This window comes from Schistocerca gregaria, chromosome 7, assembly GCF_023897955.1.
Source record: "Schistocerca gregaria isolate iqSchGreg1 chromosome 7, iqSchGreg1.2, whole genome shotgun sequence".
Classification (NCBI taxonomy): domain Eukaryota; kingdom Metazoa; phylum Arthropoda; class Insecta; order Orthoptera; family Acrididae; genus Schistocerca; species Schistocerca gregaria.
This window is the reverse complement of record NC_064926.1, coordinates 493,528,110-493,554,125: the sequence shown is the minus strand read 5'-3', so window position 1 is coordinate 493,554,125 and position 26,016 is coordinate 493,528,110. Positions and strand designations below refer to the sequence as shown.

At 38.5% G+C, this 26,016-nt stretch overlaps 1 protein-coding gene across 2 annotated transcripts in view; it reads right to left on the bottom strand.

The window, feature by feature from the left end:
* LOC126281724 (mitochondrial mRNA pseudouridine synthase RPUSD3-like) overlaps positions 1-21,485 on the bottom strand; it is a 121,812-nt gene extending 100,327 nt beyond the window's left edge. Inside the window, exons 1-2 of one of the 2 annotated variants that reach the window (XM_049980903.1) lie at positions 21,381-21,485; positions 1,968-2,160 (exon numbers count right to left, since the gene is read on the bottom strand). In XM_049980903.1, the coding sequence (XP_049836860.1) occupies positions 1,968-2,160; positions 21,381-21,426 (239 nt within the window). In that variant the 5' untranslated portion in view covers positions 21,427-21,485. Of the gene's footprint in view, positions 1-1,967; positions 2,161-21,015 lie in introns of both variants that reach the window. The other variant, XM_049980902.1, reaches the window with a different exon arrangement.
* Positions 21,486-26,016: the final 4,531 nt, after the last annotated feature.

The window sequence follows — 26,016 nt, the reverse complement described above, 5'->3', positions numbered from 1 at the left end:
TTTTTCTTTTTTAAGTTAAAACCAGAGTTAGACGTCAAGTCTTTTGAAATATATTCTGTGAAATCTGGCCAAGGAACATAAATAACTAACTTATTCATACTGCACTTATCAACTTTCAAGATCGTTCCATTACCTCATACTCTTGCTCTAGTAATTGCTCTCTTGAGAATTTGCACCCAGGTCAATTTAATCCCAACTGTCTTAATCTTTTCAAAATTTTATTTATCTATCACTTCATGGGTCTGCCACAAAGATGTCTCCATCAGGTCTTTCCACCATCACAGTTTTCGCACGGTGTTCAAACATGTGTGATACATCCTGCCCATCAGTCTTCTTTCCTCCATTTACTGAACTATGTTGAGTTGCCACATCAATTCATACAATTCCTGGCTCTGCTTTTTGCAGCTAACAGCATCTTGCTTTGCATAAAAACATTCCTCAAGATTTTTTGTTGAAATACTAACAGTCTCTCATCATCCTCATTTGTGGCAAATACAGTTTCTGATCCAAATAATGCCACTCAGAGCTGTTACTGCATTATGTGTGTTTGCTTCTGCTGGAAATTGTGTGTGAAGATCCAATATACTTAATGCCGAAATACGTTCTGGATGCATTAATAATCCACTGTTCTATATTTAACTTTAAGTTGCTGTGATTCTCAAACCAGGTATACATTTACTTGAAGTTTCCTTCCTCAGCCAAACTCAGGTCTCATGCCTGTAATGCTCCACTGTATATCACAATCCTTCCATCTTCTCAGAGTTGATTTTGCTAACATTATAGGCTAGGTTCCTCACTATTGCCACTACTGCGGCTTCCAACTTGGGCAGGGCTGTTATGACATCAGCATAATTTAACAAATGCATTCTTCCACTGCCCAAAAGGCACCTTTATAATTTCTGCCGGTTTTATCAGACAATATTCTGGGCCATTATGTTAAAACCATGTGAGTGAGACAGCATCACACTAAAAAGTCTATCTGAACACTTTTTAAAATTATCTTGTTAGTCACTCTCATTCTCTCCTTACAGACTCAACACCACATGTAATGGTTTCTTCCTGATCCAATCAAGTATGCAGTGCAGAAAGAATAATTGCTTAAAGGCCCCTGTGCTTGCTCTAATTAGACTAATCTTCTCATCACAATACCTGTGGATGCAATATATAAGGGACTGAAGAATATCTCTAGATTCTTCACTTAAAAATGGTTCTTGAAACTTTGTAAGCAAGCTCCTGTGGGATAATTTATTTGTGTCTTCAAGAGCCAGCAAGTTCAATTTTTTCAACATTCCCATGACAGTCAGCCATGTCTGAAACAAACCAGTGACTATTCATGCCACCCGCCTTTGCATACATTCAGTATCACCTGTTAGTCCTATTTGGTATTTATGATGGAAAAAGAGCCTGGAATAGACAGAAATACGTAATGTGTCAGAAGCTATTTGGGTTGAAAAATATCTGTGTCCAAAAGTTCAAGCCAGCAGGGGGCTCTGAACACACTACTGTCATTGGTCTGTAAGCACCTTCACCACGCATTTGCAACTTTCAAATGATGTCCCCATAACAGGTCGTCACACTGCTGATACCAGCTTTTGCTACTCGCCTGCAGTAACAAGCAGCCACTACTGAATAATGTATAGCAGTAGTCTTCAGGAAATATTGTTGAATACTCCCAACATGATCCGTTGACAGTCCCACGCGGTATATATGGAATGCATCCACCAGAAAAGCATGAAGAATCACATAAAATTTCCATATTTGGCATCCCAAGGGTTATCTGTCCACCTGTTCTCATTTAAGCTTTTCATGAGAAGGTACTGGTTTTCTGGAGATTAAAAAGAGTGTTACACTAAAAAAATAATCAGATAAATGATACTAGGAATGAGTAAAAAGATGAATATGGGGGTACAAACTTATATAGAAAGTATAACTACAAGCTATTTTGAATGTGCAAACATTAGCCATACCTTCCAGGGGTCTTTACTGGACTGAGGGAGCGATACCCCAATTCTTCAGCGATGTATGGTAAGGCATCTGAAAGAGTTTCCTGACAGTCTCCCACAACTGCTGTGTTCAACAGATATGATTCTGATAAAAAATTTTTCTTAGTTGGTGGTTTCACACTTATGCCATAAGGCTTGTTAAGAATTACCAGTCCATCTGTGAATACAAAAATAACTTCATGGATCTAAAATGTGTTACCGATGTACACTATTGGCAACAAATGATTTTGTATGAAAATTTACCTTATTTTTACTTTACATAAAGAAAGATCAAATATGGAATAAGACAGCTCATTTGACCACACACACACACACACACACACACACACACACGTATGTTGGTAATATGGATTATTGCCACGAGATTAAATGCAGCAGCAGTAGCAGAGCACTTTTTGTCTATGAAAACACCAGACGTGCTCATACTTAGATCATTACCCACACTCACATTCAAGTAACTGATGGAACAGTTTTACCTAAAAGGTACACATTACTCTGCAAAGCACCTTCCCCTTCCTCAATATCTTCTCAATCTAATGGCACTAAACATTCAATGTGGCTTGCTATTCACAAATAACTCAACAAATATCGTAAGGAAACAACGGATGGGAGAACATCTCGGTGGCAAACACTTATCTTCCACATTCCTCTCTGCTCCAGCTTCTTATTATTATGCAATATGTCACCAAACTTGCTATTTTTTGAGACTGGGCTAAACATTTTGCCCATCTGTATGCGTAATATCCTTGACCACCACTGAGAATTCCAGGTCTGGAAACCAGAGCTAAGTTTTTGCTAACTCTATAACAAACTCTTTTACAGTCATCATAAAAAAATAACAATGATGTTCACAATCTGAAATGCAACACTGATGGTTTTCTGTGTAAGGTATTGATGTTACACTTCCTGTGTGCAACCTATATGCCTCTTATGTTCGATGTCAGTAGATTTATTTATTAAATTTTCTCTCAATCACCATTCTTTATGTTTGCTGAGGTGGCCTTGCTACTCAGTTCCACCTAACCATGTTGCAGCAGTCCTCACAGGACTTTGCTTCCTTGTGCATGGACAGGTGCTGAAAGAGATCATTTGTTTTCTTCCAAGCTGCTTGCATGTCACAAATGAACTCTAAGCCACCTATGTTGACATTTTCTCTTACAAAACACCACCTCGTAGTACAAAAGCTTGTGTAGAATGTGGATTGACGGGTCTTTTTAAAAACTGATGTGGCTTCGGCAAGATCAAGGTTAGACTAGAGATAAGATAGGATTCAGTTTTCGTTCCATTGACCCAAAAATGACACGAGTCTTGTGAGCACAGAGCACGTCAGAAAGTATAACATACGAAACATAGAACATTTGAATACAATACTCACTTCCCTGATCATTTGTCAGTAGATTGTCAAAATATGTGACGACATTACAGTAAAAACAGGAATTAGTAAGTAGTCCCAACATAAGCTTGTTTACCAGTCAGTTCCCCCCGTGAACCATGGACCTTGCCGTTGGTGGGGAGGCTTGCGCGTGCCTCAGCGATAAAGATGGCAGTACCGTAGGTGCAACCACAACAGAGGGGTATCTGTTGAGAGGCCAGACAAACATGAGGTTCCTAAAGAAGGGCAGCAGCCTTTTCAGTAGTTGCAGGGGCAACAGTCTGGATGATTGAATAATCTGGCCTTGTAACACTAATCAAACGGCCTTGCTGTGCTAGTACTGTGAACGGCTGAAAGCAAGGGGATACTACAGTTGTAATTTTTCCCAAGGGCATGCAGCTTTACTGTATGGTTAAATGATGATGGCGTCCTCTTGGGTAAAATATTCCGGTGGTAAAATAGTCCCCCATTCGGATCTCCAGGCGAGGACGTCGTTATCAGGAGAAAGAAAGCTGGCGTTCTATGGATCGGAACGTGGAATGTCAGATCCCTTAATCGGGCAGGTAGGTTAGAAAATTTAAAAAGGGAAATGAATAGGTTAAAGTTAGATATAGTGGGAATTAGTAAAGTTCGGTGGCAGGAGGAACAAGATTCTGGTCAGGTGAATACAGGGTTATAAATACAAAATCGAATAGGGGTAATGCAGGAATAGGTTTAATAATGAATAAAAAATAGGAGTCTGGGTAAGCTACTACAAACAGCATAGTGAACGGATTATTGTGGCCAAAATAGACTCTAAGCCCATGCCTACTACAGTAGTAGAAATTTAAATGCCAACTAGCTCTGCGGATGATGATGAAATTGATGAAATGTATGATGAGATAAAAGAAATTATTCAGGTAGTGAAGGGAGACAAAAATCTAATAGTCATGGGTGACTGGAATTCGAGAGTAGGAAAAGGTAGAGAAACATAGTGGGTGAATATGGATTGGGGGTGAGTGAAAGAGGAAGCTGCCTGGTAGAATTATGCACAGAGCAAAACTTAATCATAGCCAACACTTGGTTCAGGAATCATGAAAGAAGGTTGTATACATGGAAGACACCTGGAGATACTAGAAGGTATCAGATAGATCATATAATGGTAAGAAAGAGATTTAGGGACCAGGTTTGAAATTGTAAGACATTTCCAGGAGCAGATGTGGACTCTGACCACAATCTATTGTGTTATGAACTGTAGATTAAAACTGAAGAAACTGCAAAAAGGTGGGAATTTAAGGAGATGGGACCTGAATAAACTGACTAAACCAGAGGTTGTACAGAGTTTCAGGGAGAGCATAACGGAACAATTGACAATACAAGAAGAATGGGTAGGTCTGAGGGATGAAGTAGTGAAGGCAGCAGAGGATCAAGCAGATAAAAAGATGAGGGCTAGTAGAGAGCCTTGGGTAACAGAAGAAATATTGAATTTACATGATGAAAGGAGAAAATATAAAAACACAGTAAATGATGCAGGCAAAAAGGAATACAAACGTCTCAAAAATGAGATCAACAGGAAGTGCAAAATGGCTAAGCAGGCATGGCTAGAGGACAAATGTAAGGATGTAGAGGCTTATCTCACTAGGGGTAGGATAGGTACTGCCTACAGAAAAATTAAAGAGACCTTTGGAGTGAAGAGAACCACGTGTATGAATATCAAGAGCTCAGATGGCAACCCAGTTCTAAGCAAAGAAGGGAAGGCAGAAAGGTGGAAGGAGTATATAGAAGGTTTATACAAGGGCGATGTACTTGAAGACAATATTATGGAAATGGAAGAGGATGTAGATGTAGAAGAAATGGGAGATAAGATACTGCGTGAAGAGTTTGACAGAGCACTGAAAGACCTGAGTCGAAACAAGGCCTCCGGAGTAGACAACATTCCATTAGAACTAGTGATGGCCTTGGGAGAGCCAGTCATGACAAAACTCTACCAGCTGGTAAGCAAGATGTATGAGACAGGCGAAATAGCCTCAGACTTCAAGAAGAATATAATAATTCCAATCCCAAAGAAAGCAGGTGTTGACAGATGTGAAAATTATCGAACTATCAGTTTAATAAGTCACAGCTGCAAAATACTAACGCGAATTCTTTACAGACGAATGGAAAAACTGGTAGAAGCCGACCTCGGGGAAGATCAGTTTGGACTCCGTAGAAATGTTGGAACACGTGAGGCAATACTGACCCTATGACTTATCTTAGAAAATAGATAAAGGAAAGGAAAACCTACGTTTCTAGCATTTGTAGACTTCGAGAAAGCTTTTGACAATGTTGACTGGAATACTCTCTTTCAAATTCTAAAGGTGGCAGGGATAAAATACAGGGAGCAAAAGGCTATTCACAATCTGTACAGAAACCAGATGGCAGTCATAAGAGTCAAGGGACATTAAAGGGAAGCAGCGGTTGGGAAGAGAGTGAGACAGGGTTGTAGCCTCTCCCCGATGTTATTCAATCTGTATACTGAGCAAGCAGTAAAGGAAACAAAAGAAAATTCAGAGTAGGCATTAAAATCCATAGAGAAGAAATAAAAACTTTGAGGTTCGCTGATGACATTGTAATTCTGTCAGAGACATCAAAGGACTTGGAAGAGCAGTTGAATGGAATGTATAGTTCCTTGAAAGGAGGATATAAGATGAACATCAACAAAAGCAAAACGAGGATAATGGAATGTAGTCGAATTAAGTTGGGTGAGGCTGAGGGAATTAGATTAGGAAATGAGACACTTAAAGTAGTAAAGGAGTTTTGCTATTTGGGGAGAAAAATAACTGATGATGGTCGAAGTAGAGAGATATAAAATGTAGACTGGCAATAGCAAGGAAAGCGTTTCTGAAGAAGAGAAATTTGTTAACATTGAGTATAGATTTAAGTGTCAGGAAGCTATTTCTGAAAGTATGTATATGGAGTATAGCCATGTATGGAAGTGAAACATGGATGATAAATAGTTTGGGCAAGAAGAGAATAGAAGTTTTCGAAATGTGGTGCTACGGAAGAATGCTGAAGATTAGATGGGTAGATCACATAACTAATGCGGAGGTATTGAATAGAATTGGGGAGAAGAGGAGTTTGTGGCACAACTTGACAAGAAGAAGGGACCAGTTGGTAGGACATGTTCTGAGGCATCAAGGGATCACGAATTTAGCATTGGGGGGGGGGGGGGGGGGGGGGGCAGTGTGGAGGGTAAAAATCATAGAGGGAGACCAAGAGATGAATACACTAAGCAGATTCAGAAGGATGTAGGTTGCAGTAAGTACTGCGAGATGAAGAAGCTTGCACAGGATAGAATAGCATGGAGAGCTGCATCAAACCAGTTCCAGGACTGAAGACCACGATGACGATGACAACAACCAGTCAGTTGTCATTACATCCATTATAGCCATGACCTTTTTTTCCTTTTTCTTCTTGTCTTCTTAACACCTCTAAACTATGATGCCAAGGACCAAGTGGCCCCAAACAAAAAGTGAAGACATTTACTTGCCGTTCCCCATTGTGGATATATGGGTTCAAAATGTTCTCCCATCTGCACCAGTCGAAACCTCTGAGCAGCTTAGCATTCTTTATGTTATTAAATCATCATCAGGGGTGAGAGACATAACACTTAACAAAAATTTATCTTTAGAACGAATCACTACTTGAAAGCAGGAACTATTTGATTTACAGTCTGAACTTACCCACAACATGCAACTTAGGTATAGCACTGAAAAGTATCTATTCTTAGGAAGCACCCACCTCACTCTCAACCTGTGCCTTGGTTTACTTATACAAACATTTAATATCTCATATGGACACAATTTAAAAATTGTATACCTATGCTCATTTAGCATTAGGGCCTAACCTACTTTCCAGAATGTCCGCACAAATTCCACTAGCTGCACTGTGATAGTACATATGACATTAACTTTCCAAAGAAAACTGCCTAGCAAAAGAAGAATTTTAGTGTTGAAGAGTACCTATTAAGGCGCGTTTAAACTGTGCTCAGAACATGTTTTTGTTCAGAACATTGTGTGCAACTTGTCCCCTCAACATGTCGGGCAACATTGTTCGTTGTTCGCATTCCTGTTTACACTAGTGACCAACATTTCTACGTATTCGCATAGTCTGCTATGGTAAACTGATAGGTTACTTTGTGTATTCACATCAAGAGATACGCTTTGGCAAGTGAAGAGGAAGAATTAATGGCATTTGGTGCTGCAATAATAATACTTAATGAAATGAGCAGACCAAGAAAATGACAGTCATCACTGGTGGGTCAAAACATACTATAGAAGACATAGCGGGAATGACATGCTTTGCGAGCTGAATTTGGAAGACGGTTCTGGCTTTCGTAACTTCACTAGGATGTCGCCGTCAGATTTTCAAATGTTGTTGAATATTATAGGACCAGTTGTTTCAAAGAAAGACACAAATTTCAGAAAAGCAATTCCTTTGAAGTAAAGACTTGCTGTTACTCTTCGTTTTCTGGCACCAAGGAGACTCCTATCAAAGCCTCGCATATTTATTTCACATTTCAAAGCCAGTCATATCTCAAATAGTTCTGGAAGTTTGTGAAGCTTTGGTTGAAGGATTATGTAAAGGTAATTAAGCTACGTTAACAGCACTGAAACATATACCCCAACAAGAAAAGTGACAACTCGAAAATGGGACTTTTGAGTTTATGTCACTGAAAAATATGGATACAATTACAGTATTACTTTTGTATATAATATAACAGAATATACTGCCATTAAATACTTACTTGAAATGTAAAAGAAGCTAGTACTACTTCACTAAAAGTTTCGTATAATTCTTTAAAAGTATTTCCGCAAATATTGCATTTTTGAGTTGTGTCACTGTTCTTGCCAGGTTACGACGTATTTAATTGATTAGATATTTATTTTTATATTAGTATTTACATATTTGCATCATTCATTACAGATAATTTCATCAGAATCTAAATCAGATATGGTGCCAATGAATGTGACAGGGGAATCTGTGGTTGAAGTTGACGCTCATGATGCTGCTGTGTCTATGTTTATTATGGTATGCTGCTGCTTCCTCAGAGCATTCAGTTGGCATTGATGTTGCTGCTGCATAATATTATGCAACATTTCTGCTGCATTAAGTATGGGGTCTCTTCTTCCACCCCCACCCCCCCTTCGCCAGTTTTTGTGGAGGTGGTGTGCTGTCCTCTTCACCCTTCTCTGCAGGTTCCTCTGTTTCAGTTGCTGCATGTTGAGGTAGCTCTTGCAAAACCTGAAGCCAAATTTACTTGTTTCAGATTCCAGCTACTGAAGACGAATGGCGTTCAAAAGGAAGTGTGTTCCGCCAAGCACTCCACTTCTCTCAATGTGTGGGAGCAATTGATGGGTAGCACATTGTTCTACAGTGCCCCGTTGCTAGTGGGAGCGAGTTTTATAACTATAAAGGATCGTTTACCATTGTGTTACTTGCTGTAGTTGGTGACAACTACAACTTTTTATATGCTGATGTTGGCTACCAAGGAAGTATTTCTGATGGAGGTGTTTTCAAGAAAGCCTCCATAAGTGAACTACTTCACAAAAATAAACTGAACTTGCCATGTTACGAGTGTTTACCTGGAGGGACAAAGCCACTACCACACGTATTTATGGCAGATGATGCTTTTCCATTACATGAAAACATCATGAAGCCGTATCCAGGTAGGCACAACAGAGGCTCTAAAGAGTCTATGCCATACGATCATTTATTTACCACAAAATGTCAAAGGCAAGAATGAGTGTGGAAAATACATTTGTTTTTATGGCTTCAGTGTTCTGGGTCTTCAGCAAACTGATACTATTACAACCACAGAAGGCACAAACCATCACAATGAAAGCAGAGTGTCTGCATAATTTTTTAAGAAAAAATTCCGAGTCAAGAAGTTATTATAGCCCACCAGGAAGCTTCAATTCTTTTTGTCCACAAACAGGAGAAGTCATTCCAGGGGCATGGAGACGAGACGCTAATGTAACCTCTATTACTACACTCCCAAATATACCATGGAGAACTTCTCAAACACTCAAGAAAATTCACGACGAATTTGCCAACTACTTTGTGAGCCCACAAGGAGCTGTTCCATGGTAAAATAATTACTGTTTAAATTGTTGTACAAGAGAATAAAATTAATCATATGCAAGTTGTTGTTGTTGTTGTTGTTGTCTTCAGTCCTGAGACTGGTTTGATGCAGCTCTCCATGCTACTCTATCCTGTGCAAGCTTCTTCATCTCCCAATACCTACTGCAACCTACATCCTTCTGAATCTGCTTAGTGTATTCATCTCTTGGTCTCCCTCTATGATTTTTACCCTCCACACTGCCCCCCAATGCTAAATTTGTGATCCCTTGATGCCTCAGAACATGTCCTACTAACCGATCCCTTCTTCTGGTCAAGTTGTGCCACAAACTTCTCTTCTCCCCAATCCTATTCAATACCTTCTCATTAGTTACGTGATCTATCCACCTTATCTTCAGCATTCTTCAGTAGCACCACATTACGAAAGCTTCTATTCTCTTCTTGTCCAAACTAGTTATCGTCCATGTTTCACTTCCATACATGGCTACACTCCATACAAATACTTTCAGAAACGACTTCCTGATACATAAATCTATATTCGATGTTAACAAATTTCTCTTCTTCAGAAACGCTTTCCTTGCCATTGCCAGTCTATATTTTATATCCTCTCTACTTCGACCATCATCAGTTATTTTACTTCCTAAATAGCAAAACTCCTTTACTACTTTAAGTGTCTCATTTCCTAATCTAATTTCCTCAGCATCACCCGATTTAATTTGACTACATTCCATTATCCTCGTTTTGCTTTTGTTGATGTTCATCTTATTTCCTCCTTTCAAGACACTGTCCATTCCGTTCAAATGCTCTTCAAAGTCCTTTGCCGTCTCTGACAGAATTACAAAGTCATTGGCGAACCTCAAAGTTTTTACTTCTTCTCCATTAATTTTAATACCTACTCCAAATTTTTCTTTTGTTCCCTTTACTGCTTGCTCAGTATACAGATTGAATAACATCGGGGAGAGACTGCAACCCTGTCTCACTCCCTTCCCAACCACTGCTTCCCTTTCATGCCCATTGACTCTTATAACTGCCATCTGGTTTCTGTACAAATTGTAAATAGCCTTTTGCTCCCTGTATTTTACCTCTGCCACCTTTAGAATTTGAAAGAGAGTATTCCAGTCAACATTGTCAAAAGCTTTCTCGAAGTCTACAAATGCTAGAAACGTAGGTTTGCCTTTTCTTAATCTTTCTTCTAAGGTAAGTCATAAGATCAGTATTGCCCCACGTGTTCCAACATTTCTAAGGAATCCAAACTGATCCTCCCCGAGGTCCGCATCTACCAGTTTTTCCATTCGTCTGTAAAGAATTCGCGTTAGTATTTTGCAGCTGTGACTTATTAAACTGATAGTTCGATAATTTTCACATCTGTCAACACCTGCTTTCTTTGGGATTGGAATTATTATATTCTTCTGAAGTCTGAGGCTATTTCGCCTGTCTCATACATCTTGCTTACCAGCTGGTAGAGTTTTGTCATGACTGGCTCTCCAAAGGCCATCACTAGTTCTAATGGAATGTTGTCTACTCCGGAGGCCTTGTTTCGACTCAGGTCTTTCAGTGCTCTGTCAAACTCTTCACGCAGTATCTTATCTCCCATTTCTTCTTCATCTACATCCTCTTCCATTTCCATAATATTGTCTTCAAGTACATCGCCCTTGTATAAACCTTCTATATACTCCTTCCACCTTTCTGCCTTCCCTTCTTTGCTTAGAACTGGGTTGCCATCTGAGCTCTTGATATTCATACACGTGGTTCTCTTCACTCCAAAGGTCTCTTTAATTTTTCTGTAGGCAGCATCTATCTTACCCCTAGTGAGATAAGCATCTACATCCTTACATTTGTCCTCTAGCCATCCCTGCTTAGCCATTTTGCACTTCCTGTCGATCTCATTTTTGAGACGTTTGTATTCCTTTTTGCCTGCTTCATTTACTGCATTTTTATATTTTCTCCTTTCATCAATTAAATTCAATATTCCTTCTGTTACCCAAGGATTTCTAGCAGCCCTCGTCTTTTTACCCACTTTATCCTCTGCTGCCTTCACTACTTCATCACTCAGAGCTACCCATTCTTCTTCTACTGTGTTTCTTTCCCCCATTCCTGTCAATTGTTCCCTTATTCTCTCCTTGAAACTCTGTACAACCTTTGGTTCTTTCAGCTTATCCAAATCCCATGTCCTTAAATTCGCACCTTTTTGCAGTTTCTTCAGTTTTAACCTACAGGTCATAACCAATAGATTGTGGTCAGAGTCCACATCTGCCCCTGGAAATGTCCTACAATTTTAAACCTGATTCCTAAATCTCTGTCTTACTATTATATAAACTATCTGATACCTTTTATTATCTCCAGGATTCTTCCATGTATACAACCTTTTTTTATGATTCTTGAACCAAGTGTTAGCTATGATTAAGTTATGCTCTGTGCAAAATTCTATCAGACGGTTTCCTCTTTCATTTCTTAGCCCCAATCCATAATCACCTACTATGTTGCTTTCTCTCCCTTTTCCTACTGACGAATTCCAGTCACCCATGACTATTAAATTTTCATCTCCCTTCACTACCTGAATAATTTCTTTTATCTCATCATACATTTCATCAATTTCTTCATCATCTGCAGAGCTAGTTGGCATATAAACTTGTACTACTGTAGTAGGCATGGGCTTTGTGTCTATCTTGGCCACAATAATGCATTCACTATGCTGTTTGTAGTAGCTTACCCGCACTCCTATTTTTTATTCATTATTAAACCTACTCCTGCATTACCCCTATTTGATTTTGTATTTATAACCCTGTATTCACCTGACCAATGTCTTGTTCCTCCTGCCACCGAACTTCACTAATTCCCACTATATCTAACTTTAACCTATCTATTTCCTTTTTAAATTTTCTAACCTACCTGCCCGATTAAGGGATCTGACATTCCACGCTCCGATCCGTAGAATGCCAGTTTTCTTTCTCCTGATAACGACGTCCTCCTGAGTAGTCCCCACCCGGAGATCCGAATGGGGGACTATTTTACCTCTGGAATATTTTACCCAAGAGGACGCCTTCATCATTTAATCATACAGTAAAGCTGCATGTCCTCGGGAAAAATTACGGCTGTAGTTTCCTCTTGCTTTCAGCCGTTCGCAGTACCAGCACAGCAAGGCCGTTTTGGTTAATGTTGCAAGGCCAGATCAGTCAATCATCCAGACTGTTGCCCCTGCAACTACTGAAAAGGCTGCTGCCCCTCTTCAGGAACCACATGTTTGTCTGGCCTCTCAACAGATACCCCTCCGTTGTGGTTGCACCTACGGTACGGCCATCTGTATTGCTGAGGCACACAAGCCTCCCCACCAACGGCAAGGTCCATAACCTTGTTTACCTCTTCAATTGTGTCCCAGGTCTCCTTTGCATTGAATTTGTATATACTTTTTTTGACATGTCTTACATTAAACATACAATCGCTGTACATAGTAAAATCCTACATGAGCAAATAAAACTCAGTTGAATTCAATTCAAGCATCTTTATAATGGGTTTGAATTACACTCCAAGAATGCACCACTGCCACAATTTACAGCCAGTCACACCTGAGCTTAACAAATAAGCTGCATCAGAGTCAATAACACTCGATTTTAGTTCTGCAGCCATTTCTGCTGGCAACTACACCTGAAACGTACTGCCCTCGACCATTAAAGTGGTCATGACACATTCACTGGCTTCACCAACTCTTAACCAAACTGTCAGCTTCCAACACAGCTAAGCCACAGACTATGCTACACACCAGTCTGTCACTGTGACCATGCCACATCATTACAATTTATTGTGCAAATGTTCCCTGGAACGTAAAACTACCTAACACTGAAAGCAGTAGCATATCTGATAGATAATAATATGATCGTGCTGAAAAGAGAGAGACTAAATGTGCTACACTTATAGATTTGAGCAAAGCCTTCAACTCACATGAGACTAGTAACAAAATCTGTGCACTATTGCATAAAAGATAATTTAATACGTATATTTAGAACCTATCTACCTGAAAGGCTATGCAAATAATCAGATATCAAAACTGTTGAAAATAAAACATGAAATCAGGGGTTGGTTCTTGGACTCTCCCTTTTCATTGTTTACATAAAGGATTTCTCAAATCACATATGTGAGAACATATTATATGCTGACGACATAACACTGATAACAGGTGGCAACATACAAAGTGTTCAAAACTGAAATGGAGAAATAATGGGATGACTGACTACTGCTGTATAGCCATCCAGCTATCCACTAACAGAACAAGGATGGAAGAATTTCTATCACTCTCCGTGCAATAAAGTATGAGATAAGAATGTGGCATTACTTGGAGTTGTGATCGAAACAAGTATTCTGTGGGATGAACACATTTATTATCAAGAGTCAAACTAGCAAGTGTAACTTTTTTGTTACATAAATTACAATAAAATATTCGTAAGAATCTACTTCTATTCTCTTATTGTACAATCTTCCACTCACACCTGCAATAAGGAATACAGTTGCATGGGGAAATGGACCAGAGTCAACACTCATTTTCCAAAGGCAGAAGAAAGCCATTACATCTATTCTGGGTTTGTGTCACTCAAGAGACTTGCGGAAGTCAGTTCAATTCACTTAATGTACTGACAGTCTCCAGACTTTATATGTATGGTTCCCAATTCATGCCAAAGAAAATTTATACAAACTTAAGACTAAAAAATAATGTTCATTTGCACAACACAAGAAATAGCCACATGATGCATTTACCAAACTCAAGACTGTCCCACACACACACACACACACACACACACACACACACACACACACACACACACAATAGCTCTAAACAACTTATGATTATTTGTTATCAATGCTTGCCAAATTTGGTGACTGAACATGTAAATGATATTCTCTCAGCAAAGTAACTCTTCTAAAACCAAAACTGTGATCTGCTGAAGATATTATTATTGCTATGGTTAGATACTATTCTACAATACATTCCCATCTCAAAAATTTTGGAGAATGACATCAGCAGTGAAATAGGCCTATAGTTATTGAATCTCTCTTATTACCTCTCTTAAAGAAGGGATTGACAACTGTACATTTCAGTCCCTGAAAAAATGCCTGGAGTTAGTGATGCATTATATATTTTGGGTAAGACTGGGTTTATTATGTGGGAACAAATCTTTAGTACTTTATTCGAAACACCGTCAAAATCGGATGAGCTTTTATCTTTTGAAGGATGTACTGTATAATTTTCTTAATTTCAGAAGAAGTTTGTGATGCATTCATATGACTGAATTTTATGAGAGTTACTTTTCCTACACACTGCTGTTATTCTTATCTTGAGCTGTTTGTCCCTATGCTTTCTACTACATTTAAGAAATGATTAATATATTTGATACCTGTGATGCATCACTTATAGCCCTTCCAATTAGTTTAACAGTGATGTTATCCTGATATGTGGTTGGTTGTTCTGTTTCTTGTTTCACTGCAGTCCATTTATCCTTAAGTCTGTTGCTGGAATTACTGATTTCTAAAATTATGTGCACCTTCCTTGCATTTTTTAAAAAAACTTTCTTCAGTGATTTTGAGCGGTTGTTTTAGTGTACATCTCCTGCAGGGTCTCCACTTGTTCCTGCCAACAGATATATTTCCCTTTTCCTTTCACAAGATACTTTAATCCCTCTAGTTATAGATGGTTTGTTACATGGTTATTTACCGAACTTTCTGATTAACTTATGTGGAAAGCAATTTCCAAATAATGCTATGGGTTTATAATGCAATAACGGTACATAGAACACAATCGGGTGTACCCTGGAAACGAACTAGCACGAACAGCTGGTCCTACTACTGGGAAACATCAAAGAAAAATGGCAAGCACACAAAACTGGACCAAATGAAGAACAAAAATTGTGACAACTTCATTAAATACTGAAGGACTGTCAAGAGAGAAAGAAGTCTTATCATCAGACAAGTGCAAACAATATTCATGGGACATTTTAGCATTGCAAGCAACACACAGTGAGGTAAATGACCACAGACCAAAACCTGAAGGTATGAATATGGTATTATAATGCCCTCAAGAACAATATGGTAGTGCTGTCTTGGGATTATGGAAGTGCCCGATTCCACCCATCTGCTTTGACACATGACGTCATCAACATGGCGGAAATGGCTATTCTAAGTGTCTCCAATATGGCACCAATGATGTCACTACATACACACAGCAACAAACACGAAAATACATATAAATCAGACAATAACATCTCCCTCCCAAAATACAATCAAACTAATAGGACAACTGCAGGAAACTGGGGGTTTTATGGAAGGGACAAGCTAAATATAACAGGAAAAAAAGAACAACAACAACACAATTCCAAAACACACAAAATGATGGACAAGAAAAATAATTACAAAATCTATAGGAATCGGACACTTCTCTTGAGCTATATAGGTCAACTGCAGCTGACGTTACCAAAACACCAACACCTACAGTAGAAAATATGTGTTCTCTCTCTCTCTCTCCACACACACACACACACACACACACACACACACACACACGAGAGAGAGAGAGAGAGAGAGAGAGAGAGAGAGAGAGAGAGAGAGCATCATCAAACACAACAAGACGACATCTACAAATACAACAAACTCAAACTCCACACCTTAATGACGTCACACATCATAACACCCTTACGCCATGGGGCAAAGCAAATGGGTGGAATCTGACACTTCCGCTTCTTTGATAGACCAGCTATAAGGATTAAGTGAACAAGTTTCACGAACAAAAGCAACACTGAAATTTTATCAATTGAGCTACAGTCATGCACTGTTATATCAGCAATACAAACCATCTAATATTGATTTTACCTTCCACAAGCCAAACAAGTTTCATAACAAAAATATCAAGATTGTATTGAGAGTTTAAGTGTAAATCAGGGATACAATTTAACCAAAAAAAAGGGGGGGGGGGGAAGAACTAGAATACTGGACAGCAAGAGAGGGACTGAAGATTATTTTTTATTCTAAACTAAGACCATCTTTCAACAGTGGCAGATGGCAGAAGAGATGATATAATCCCATCATCATCTTCATCACTAAAACACTGCTTATCATGTTACAAAAAATGCAGAAGCAGCTTTTCTTTGGATGCAGCATTGCCCTGTATTTTGCACAGTTTTGGAGTTATCCAGGTAGAAAATATATCCTTGAAACAATGCTTTAAATGCAAGAAATCGATATGAGTGGCTTACAGAGAAGAACTCGATCTCAAAGCTGAAAATATAAAAGCAGTCCCAACAAACAACTAAGAATTTGTAAAATTTGTAAAGAAAATGTCAAGGAGGAATCAATTTATATCTAGCCTTGACTCAAGTTCAAAAGATATCTTAAGCAACTATCATAACAAGTACAATGCAGATTCTTTTTCCCCAGATACAACTGAAATGGGAAAAGAACTATTTCAAAGCATAGCTGAATAAAGAATTGAGAGATGGGCTAAACTATTATCTGGTCTGGACATGAAACAGAACAGTCAAAGAGCATGGAAGGTGATACAACATCCTAGCAATGAGCCTCCGAGCCTGCCACTGAGTATGAACGTCACTCCGAAACAGACTGTTCAACAACTACTACTGAATGACAAGCCAAGACAGGAGGCAGATACACTGTATCTCAAGTGAAATACGAGGAGAGAGTGAATTTCTAGAATCTCCATTCACACCTCACGAACTGGGAAGAGCAGTGCAAGAACTCAAAGAAAATAAAGCATATGAAGCAGTTTGGAGTGAAAACTAATGAATGGCTAGTGAGGATGAACAGATGTACGCAAACATATCAGATTCCCAAACCTTGGAGGAAAGCACAACTAGTAGCATTTCTAGAGCCTGGCAAAGAGATGACAGAGCCAAAAAGTTTACATCCTGTTTCCTTAACCTGCCACACATGTAAGTTATTCGAAAGAATGATTCTGTCAAGATTAGCAACCAAAATTAACACGAAACTTATCCCTAAACAAGTTGGATTTGGAACAGGGAAAGTATGTTGCACTCAAATACTAAATCTAACTCCACACATTGAAGACAGTTTTGAAAGGAAACTGATAACTGCCACTTTCTTTGTTGGTCTTCCTACTGCATATGATTCAGTAAACCATCAATGGCTCCTAATGAAAACCTGTGAAATAACAAAGGACATTTGACTAACTTAGGCCCTACATGTGAAGAGCCATGTTACAGAATCGAAGATTCTATGTAAACTCCCCAAGAGAAGGAAAGTAGATGGAGAAACCAAAAGAATTGATTACCGTAAGGGACTATTCTTCTCCCATTTTCTTACAGTATGTATACAAATGACCAGCCAGATATAAAGAGATTCATATATGCAGATGACTCTGATATTACTGTCCTAGGAAGAACATTTGAAGAGATTAAAAGAAAACTGACACAGGCTTTACATACCCTGGAGATCTTCTATGAATAAAATCACCTGTGATTTAATCTGGAAAGTATGGAAGTATGGGCTTTCGACCTGCATAACAGGTAAGTGCCAAGGAAATAGAATGGAAAGGGTTTAGATTACACCACTGCAGCAAACCAAAATACTTGGGAATCACAGCAGACAGTACAATGCCATCTAAAAAATACTGCAATGATCTAAAAGGAAAATTATGTGCATGACACATTATACATAAAGTGACTGGTTCAACATGGAGAGCACAACCCAAAGTTCTTCAATAATCAGCAATGTGACTCTGTTTTGCAGCTGGAGAATATGTGGCACCAGTAAGGGAGGCATCCAGCCACTCTGAACAAGAAAACATAACTTTAAATGAGACTATCAGGATTGTCATTGGATGCCCGAGGCCTACACCCCTCTACACAATTTACCCACCTGTGGCCTTTGTTGTTGTTGTCTTCAGTCCACTGACTGATTTGATGCAGCTCCCCATGCTACTCTATCATGCGCAAGCCTCATCATCTCAGAGTAACAACTGCAACCTATATCCTTCTGCATCTTGTTAGTGTATTCATCTCTTGGTCGCCCTCTACTATTTTTACCCTCCAATACTAAATTCATGATCCCTTGATGACTCAGAACATGCCCTACCAACCAATTCCTTCTTCTGGTGAAGTTGTGCCACAGATTTCTCTTCTCCCCAATTCTATTCACTAGCTCCCATCTAATCTTCAGCATTCTTCTGTAGCACCACATTTCAAAAGCTTCTATTTTCTTCTTGTATAAACTTTATTATCCATGTTTCACTTCCATAAATGGCTACACTCCATATAAATACTTCCAGAAAATGCTTTCTGACACTTAAATCTATACTTGATGTTAACAAATTTCTCTTCTTCAGAAACACTTTCCTTGCTATGGCCAATCTACATTTTATGTCTTCCCTATCCTCATCAGCAGTTATTTAGCTGCCCAAAAAGCTCATCTACTACTTTAGTCATTTCCTAATCTAATTTTCTCAGCATCAACTGAGTTAGTTTGACGATTTTCCATTATCCTTGTTTTGATTTCGATGTTTTTTCATCTTTTATCTTCTTTTCAAGACACTGTCCATTCTGTCCAACTGCTCTTGCAAGTCCTTTGCTATCCCTGACAGAACTGCAATGTTATCGGCAAGCCTCAAAGCTTTTATTTCTTCCCCCTGGACTTTGATTCCTACAAATTTTTCTTTAGTTTCCTTTACAGCTTGCTCAATATACAAATTGAATAATATCAGGGATTGGCTATAGCCCTGTCTCACTTCTTTTTCAACCATTGTTTCTCTTTCATGTTCCTCAACTCCTAACTATCATCTGGTTTCTTGTGGCCATGGCACCGCCAAATATCAGACGCAAAGTAACGGGTGAAACAGAGAGGAAAAAGCAGCAAACTGACCCAGGGCACTTGAAGTATAACCACCAAAAAGTCTCAATTTGTCTTAAATCAAGGAAGAGCTATAGCTAACAGACTGTACCGTAAGAAAGCCAACCCGAGAGCCACCACCTTTCTTTAAGTCTGGACTCTCAGCAGAATGCAAACCTGCACCACAAAGAGAAAATCAAACAAGGGCAGCAACTACAATATAGTACATGAAGAGCACTGAATAGATTAAGAAAAAGAGTCGCAAAATGTAATGTAAACTTGTGTAAGTGGAGCTACTCTGAAGATGAGCAGTGTGAATGTGAAGAAACACAGACGGCTGAACATCTGCTCATGTGCCCAAAGATAGAGTTTTACTGCATAGTGGAAGATTTAATTTCGTCCAATGACAAGGATATTAAACCTGCTGTGCTTTCGAGGAAGAGTATTTAAATGTTCTTGGCTGGACACAGAAAGTAAAATATCATGAAATAGATTCAATTTTAAGTTAACATTTGGTTCTATATAAATTTCATCCCACGTCATTTCTTGTAAATCATTCTTAAAAACCATTTGTCCCGGCCACATTAATTATTCTGATTTCCAAGGAGGAGTATCCATACTGTTAAGACACGATGTTACTTATCCTAACAATTGGTGCATGATGATTAGAGAGAGTATTTGTTAAAGGTACAGTTATTTTTTTGCTTTGAGCTTCATCTAAGAAAATATAAATCAGGGCCTATCGTCTTTATATATGGTTCAAATGGCTCTGAGCACTATGGGACTTAACATCTATGGTCATTAGCCCCTAGAACTTAGTACTACTTAAGCCTAACTAACCTAAGGACATCACATCACACATATCCAAGCCCAAGGCAGGATTCGAACCTGAGACCATAGCGGTCACGCGGTTCCAGTCTGAAGCGCCTAGAACCGCACATCCACACTGGCCGGCTCGTCTTTATCCACCCATACTGCAAAGTTAATTACTGAAATCAAATTGTAGGATCCAAATAAGGTTTCCAGATAATTATCCCTATCAGAATACTTTATAAAATCTACACTGAAGCCACCACTGATTATTAATGACTTGCTGCTGTCTAACAGATAGCACAGTAAGGTATCCAGATCACTCATTCAAAATTTCCTAGTGGGGATCTAAATACGTTACAATTAAAAGTGTACTATTTTCTTTTAGTATATCATTTTTACATACTCCTAGAATTATACTGTTAACTGTACTTTACATGTTGACAGTGTCAACTGTATCAAAATAGGGCCTATACTGAACGGTTGATCATAAACATTCCAAACATTCTAAATTCTTTGAACATGCTCTGTTGGAAACAACTAGAATAGCTAAACACACACTTCTCCTGACTCTGATCACTTCATTCACTCATAGGTTCCTGTATTTCAGTCTGCTACAAGATACCACTGTAGCTACTAAAATGTTCAATTGACAAATGGGTTGGGTATCTGCAATATTTCGCTGTGGCGTGGGGCAAAAGTATGTATTGGTATTATGATACCGGTAATGAAGGATTTTCACGTCCCAGTTCATACCGACGGCGTCCTTAAAAAACTTCGTATTCGCAATGTGGCTACGAGAACAAGGAACTTCATGTTCAAGATGCTGCTCAGTCCATCACAACGAACTGTACCCTAGTGAAAACCTTTATTGAATATTTAATCTATTACCTCTATTATAACAGATATTTTTCAGCAAATAGTCCACAAAACTTCGCACGTTGTTCCAGGGGCACAACTGGCTGTAGACATGCTTCGCTGCTTTAAAATCTTCTAATGGTGCGCGTAGACGCCTCAATAATATCCCATTTGGGGTGCCGATGAACTTATAACCATCCCTAACAGCAATCATCGTGCTTCACCTTTAGAATGACAGTATAGGGTGATAGTAAACTGGTAGACAGAAAACTATCGGAAACTGTTTCTTCTCTCATTAAAAAACAGCACTACTAACTCTCCTTTGCGCGGCTTTTACTAGTGATCAGTAAAATCCACTAACACGTAACACTAAACACATCATAACAACACACACTCACATTTTCTTTCATAACATCCGCGGTAAACTTTGATTTGCGGTAACATCGACACCTATCGATAACAGCAATGATTCTTCCGGGTGCGACGGAGTATCTACCAGGGCACTAAATGTAGTGACTTAATCAGCAATATATTGTGCTACTTACGTATTCTTTGTCTCTTTGCATCTACGTAACATCGAAAACAACATTCATTACTCCATTTTAATATTCTCTGTAGCACAAAAGGGGTGCAGGTGCACAATGAACCAATTAAAATCATTGATCATTTATCCAGTGATATCAAAAGTCTGACATAGAACACAGTAAAAATTTGAAAATTAACTGGAAAAGTTTCTCCTTGCCAACTCCTTCTATTCATTAGTTGGATTTCTATTATCGTAATTTGTACAAAGTGGAGGGCAGAAATCACCAACTCTCATCTGTAGTTACAAAAGTCTTACAAATTTTTAGCATGTAGCCATATTTGAAAACTAATTTCTGATGTGACTGTAAAAGACTCGTTTCATATCATTATGATTTATCGTGCAAAATAATCCATTAAATTAACTATTTGGCTATATCCCTGCTGCAAGTAGTTTTAAAAATATTCGAAAGGGCATTGTGCAATAGATTGTACAAACACATAACTCAAAAATGACTCTCCCAGTCTGAATTTCGCAAAGGGCTCACGACAGAGCGTGCAATATTCAGTGTTTCAAAAGATATTCTAGATGAACTGAACTGTAGAATATAACCTGTAGGGATATTCCTTGAGCTCGCTATAGCTTTTGACTGAGTAAAAACTAACATATTATTATAAAAATATCCACATTGGGCATCACAGAGACAGAAAAGAACATAAAATCATTCGAAAAAACTTTTGGAGCAGTACATAGAGATAGCATGTGAATGAAGAGGTCAACCTAAGAACTGTACGAACATACAGACAGACTCACAGACATAACTAGGAAACGCCGATTAACATACACAGAATGAAGAACATCGGACACTCAAAGAGGATTTTTGATGTAAGTTACCAGCTCAATCAAAAAAACCCACTTGTTTCAAGAAACAGAAGACCTAAGACATGCAGGAATCAATAAAGAAATGGTAGAGAAAGAAGCAAATTCAGAAACGAAATTATGAACACGAAATTGGAAGTAAAAGAAAGGAAGAGACCAAGGAAAATATGGTCACACGAACACAGTCAAAGAATTAAGCGGTTTTGAGAAGAAAAAACAAGAAGAAAACATTAAAAAAAGGGGGAAAAACTGAATAATCATGTAACATTCAAGTTCAATCACTGTCTTAAGAGAAAAAATGTATAATAATAATAGTAATAATAATAATGATAAACCTTCCACACTATGGCAACAAAAAACAAATATTAGCTTGCCTAGAACCCTACTTACATACCAGGAAACAAAGAGTAGCCCTAACAGGTGTAGGGGAAACAGTAAAATCAGAGTGGAGAACTATTAAGTAATGTGTTGAAACTTCCTGGCAGATTAAAACTGTGGAAGGTAGGAGACGGAACCTGGCAGAAGTAAAGCTGTGAGTACCGGGCGTGAGTCGTGCTTGGGTAGCTCAGATGGTAGAGCACTTGCCCGCGAAAGGCAAAGGTCCCGAGTTCGAGTCTCGGTCGGGCACACAGTTTTAATCTGCCAGGAAGTTTCATATCAGCGCACACTCCGCTGCAGAGTGAAAATCTCATTCAAGTAATGTGTTCCTTATGCCTCGATTCGTTGACTTCTTATCTTCTTAGTATATATTTATCACCTACTGGCATCACTAAATAATAATGTAATGCAAATATAGTTATATTTATAGATGATACAAAGGTGTGGCACCCTCAGTGCAGATTACTATTGAAGGAATAACAAAACATGTATAAAAATAGTTTGTAGGAAATAGGCTACTATTAAACCTTTCCAAAAAATTTAATGCAGGTTTAGACAGTAAGCAAGAAGGTACAAGCTCTTGAACTTGCTTTCAAAGTACAAAAAGAAAATTTTCATACATAAGATTTCTAGGAATAAAAATGCATAATAAATTACGAGGGAATGAACATACTGATTATCTGCTCAAGAAACTATGTCGAAACTGAAATGTTATTTTCGCGTTAAAAATCTCCCTGCCTAAGATACCGATGGTGCTAAAGTCGCATTTCTTTTGGTGTACCTTGGGCACTTTGGTTCCTTTGTTGTGTGTCTGCCACTCCATCCACTTTGCTTAGTAATACGAAGTAATAAAAGTTGTTTCCTTATATTCCTGTATATGAATTTGGCTTCCATAAACCTTAATACGGTATGGACCCAGATTAGTCGAAGAATTTCACCACAGAAGTTTTTATGTCTCTTGTTTGATACGCGAATCGAGACGTCTCGCGAGTCATTTTTTTTTTTTTTTTTTTTGCCATTGAGTGTGAAGGAATCGCAAGAAGCATTATAAAACTGGACGGATCGAATTTCCAGCTGTGGAAATTTCAGATTTCAGCCTTGTTTAATACCTGTGGCATTCGAGATGTGGTGGGCAGCTAAAGAGGAAATAAGACCATGTTTGTGCCACATATTGCATTTCGACCGCGATCGACCACTCGCAGCTCGAATTTTTGATAATGTGCACTACTGCTTGTGAAATGAGGGAGAAATTGTGTATTATTCACGATTCAAGAACAAACATCCGAAGCAAACAAACTTTCTCTCATGAAAAACTGCCACAGATACCAAACGAACCCAAGTGATCCAGTGCCGTGGCGTTTTGCGAAAATCATGAACATCGGGAGTCAATTCAAGAACGTAGGTGAAAAACCATGTTGGACCTGGACGTTGTGATCATGGCCAAGACACTCAGTAGCCTTCCGGAAATCTATGCTGTAGTCACGGGCGATGACAGGGTTCCTGGAGATTAATGTTCTGGGGCCCAAAGAAGCTTACCTCCAAAGAAAAACGATTGAAGATATGGAGGAGGCGACCAACGTCGTGACAGCGACTTTCTCTCACGCGAATTCAAGAGGAAAATGTACTTGCTGGAGCTCTATAAAGAAAGCCATCTGTCGAGAAATTGCCGTTCTAAGAAGAAGAAAAATAGCTAGCAAAATAGAGGGTCGCACAAGAAAGTTCGATGCTATAAAGTGATTTGTAAGACTAAGCTGAATGCTGACATAAGTGATACCTGCATTTTTGACAGTGGGCATCATCTTACATAACTTTTCGGCGGGAATGGTTCGGTGAAGTTCGTGAATGTCAAACGAATGAAATTTGACTTGGAGATAATGGCGACTGGGAAGCAAAGATAACTGAATCAATTAAAATAGAGAAAAGCATCAATGGGCGTTGGGGAGATGGACGAATTGATGACGTACTGTACACCCCAAAAATTAGGAAGATTTTTTTTCTGTCGGTATTTGTAAGACCAAAGGTTCTGAGGTGAGCATTTAGATAAGTTAGTGAATGTTTATTGCGATGGATGTGTCATTGCCCAAAGAATAAAACAGGGAAACGAAATTTGCAGGATGTCTTTTTGTGTCAAACACCCAATGTGACATTAATTTGACATGGTTGGCTCTGTGAAAAAAACTTGGCACATAGAAAGTAAATGATTAAGGTTATCCAACAACTAAAGTAAACACAAATTTATAGTAATTGACACTATAATTACGAGCTCGGATTTAAAACACATATAACATGTTAACACTTACGTCAATCACAATGACAGAGCCTGAGTGGTTTGAAAAGTTTAGAAATCATGTAGAATGTTGTTCATTCATTATCCACTCTGCGTTTTTCTCACATACAAGTCTCACATGCAAAAAATAACAGTATATCTCTGTAGATTTAAACAAATTACAAATCTTATAATGATGCTTATGTATGGTGTGACCGTATTATACAGGAGATAAAAGAGAGTGATATCGTCCGGTAGTGGACGATGGGTTATGCGTTTGTTTCTTTTTTTTTTAATATCCAAATATCTTCAGAGTCTGTCTTTAATACTGATGTTTTTACATGTGTGCTGAATTAGTCTATAGTTTCTTAGGCATGTCAGTGGCGCTGGAATCATTACTCCTTGTAAATCGTCAAAATACATCATTACAGTACTTAGTTAAATATTATACTTTGGCATTAGATGGCTCTTGGCCTCTTTCTTTACTCAAACCAGTGTTTTATGTGACGAGATGTGGCTCATCGCTTCCCATGTAGAGAACGAGAACTTCTACTGGATTCTCGTGATTCACACATAATTTCAGTGATGTAGTTGCACACAGGACATGCATTCATGTAAATTGTCAAAATCACACTATTAAATTGATTAATATAACATATACATCATAATATCCATAATATTTATCAAATTGGTGGATATAAGTGTTTATGCCTTGAACTTAAAGTCCATTGTTTTCGCACTATTATGCTTCAGTTAATTGTGGCCGTTGCCACAGTCATTTGTGTTCGTCTGTCAATGGACAGGCGGCTACCTTCATTCGTTGAAAAATAATTGTACAACACATTGATCTAGCTTCAATATTCTTAACTTTAATAAACTCAGTCCTGGTTAAAAGAGAGAAACTTACAATCTAATATGAAAATCAAAGGTAGATGACTTATACACTAACCATTGTCTGTACATTTGTACTATGTTTTAGTTAATTCAG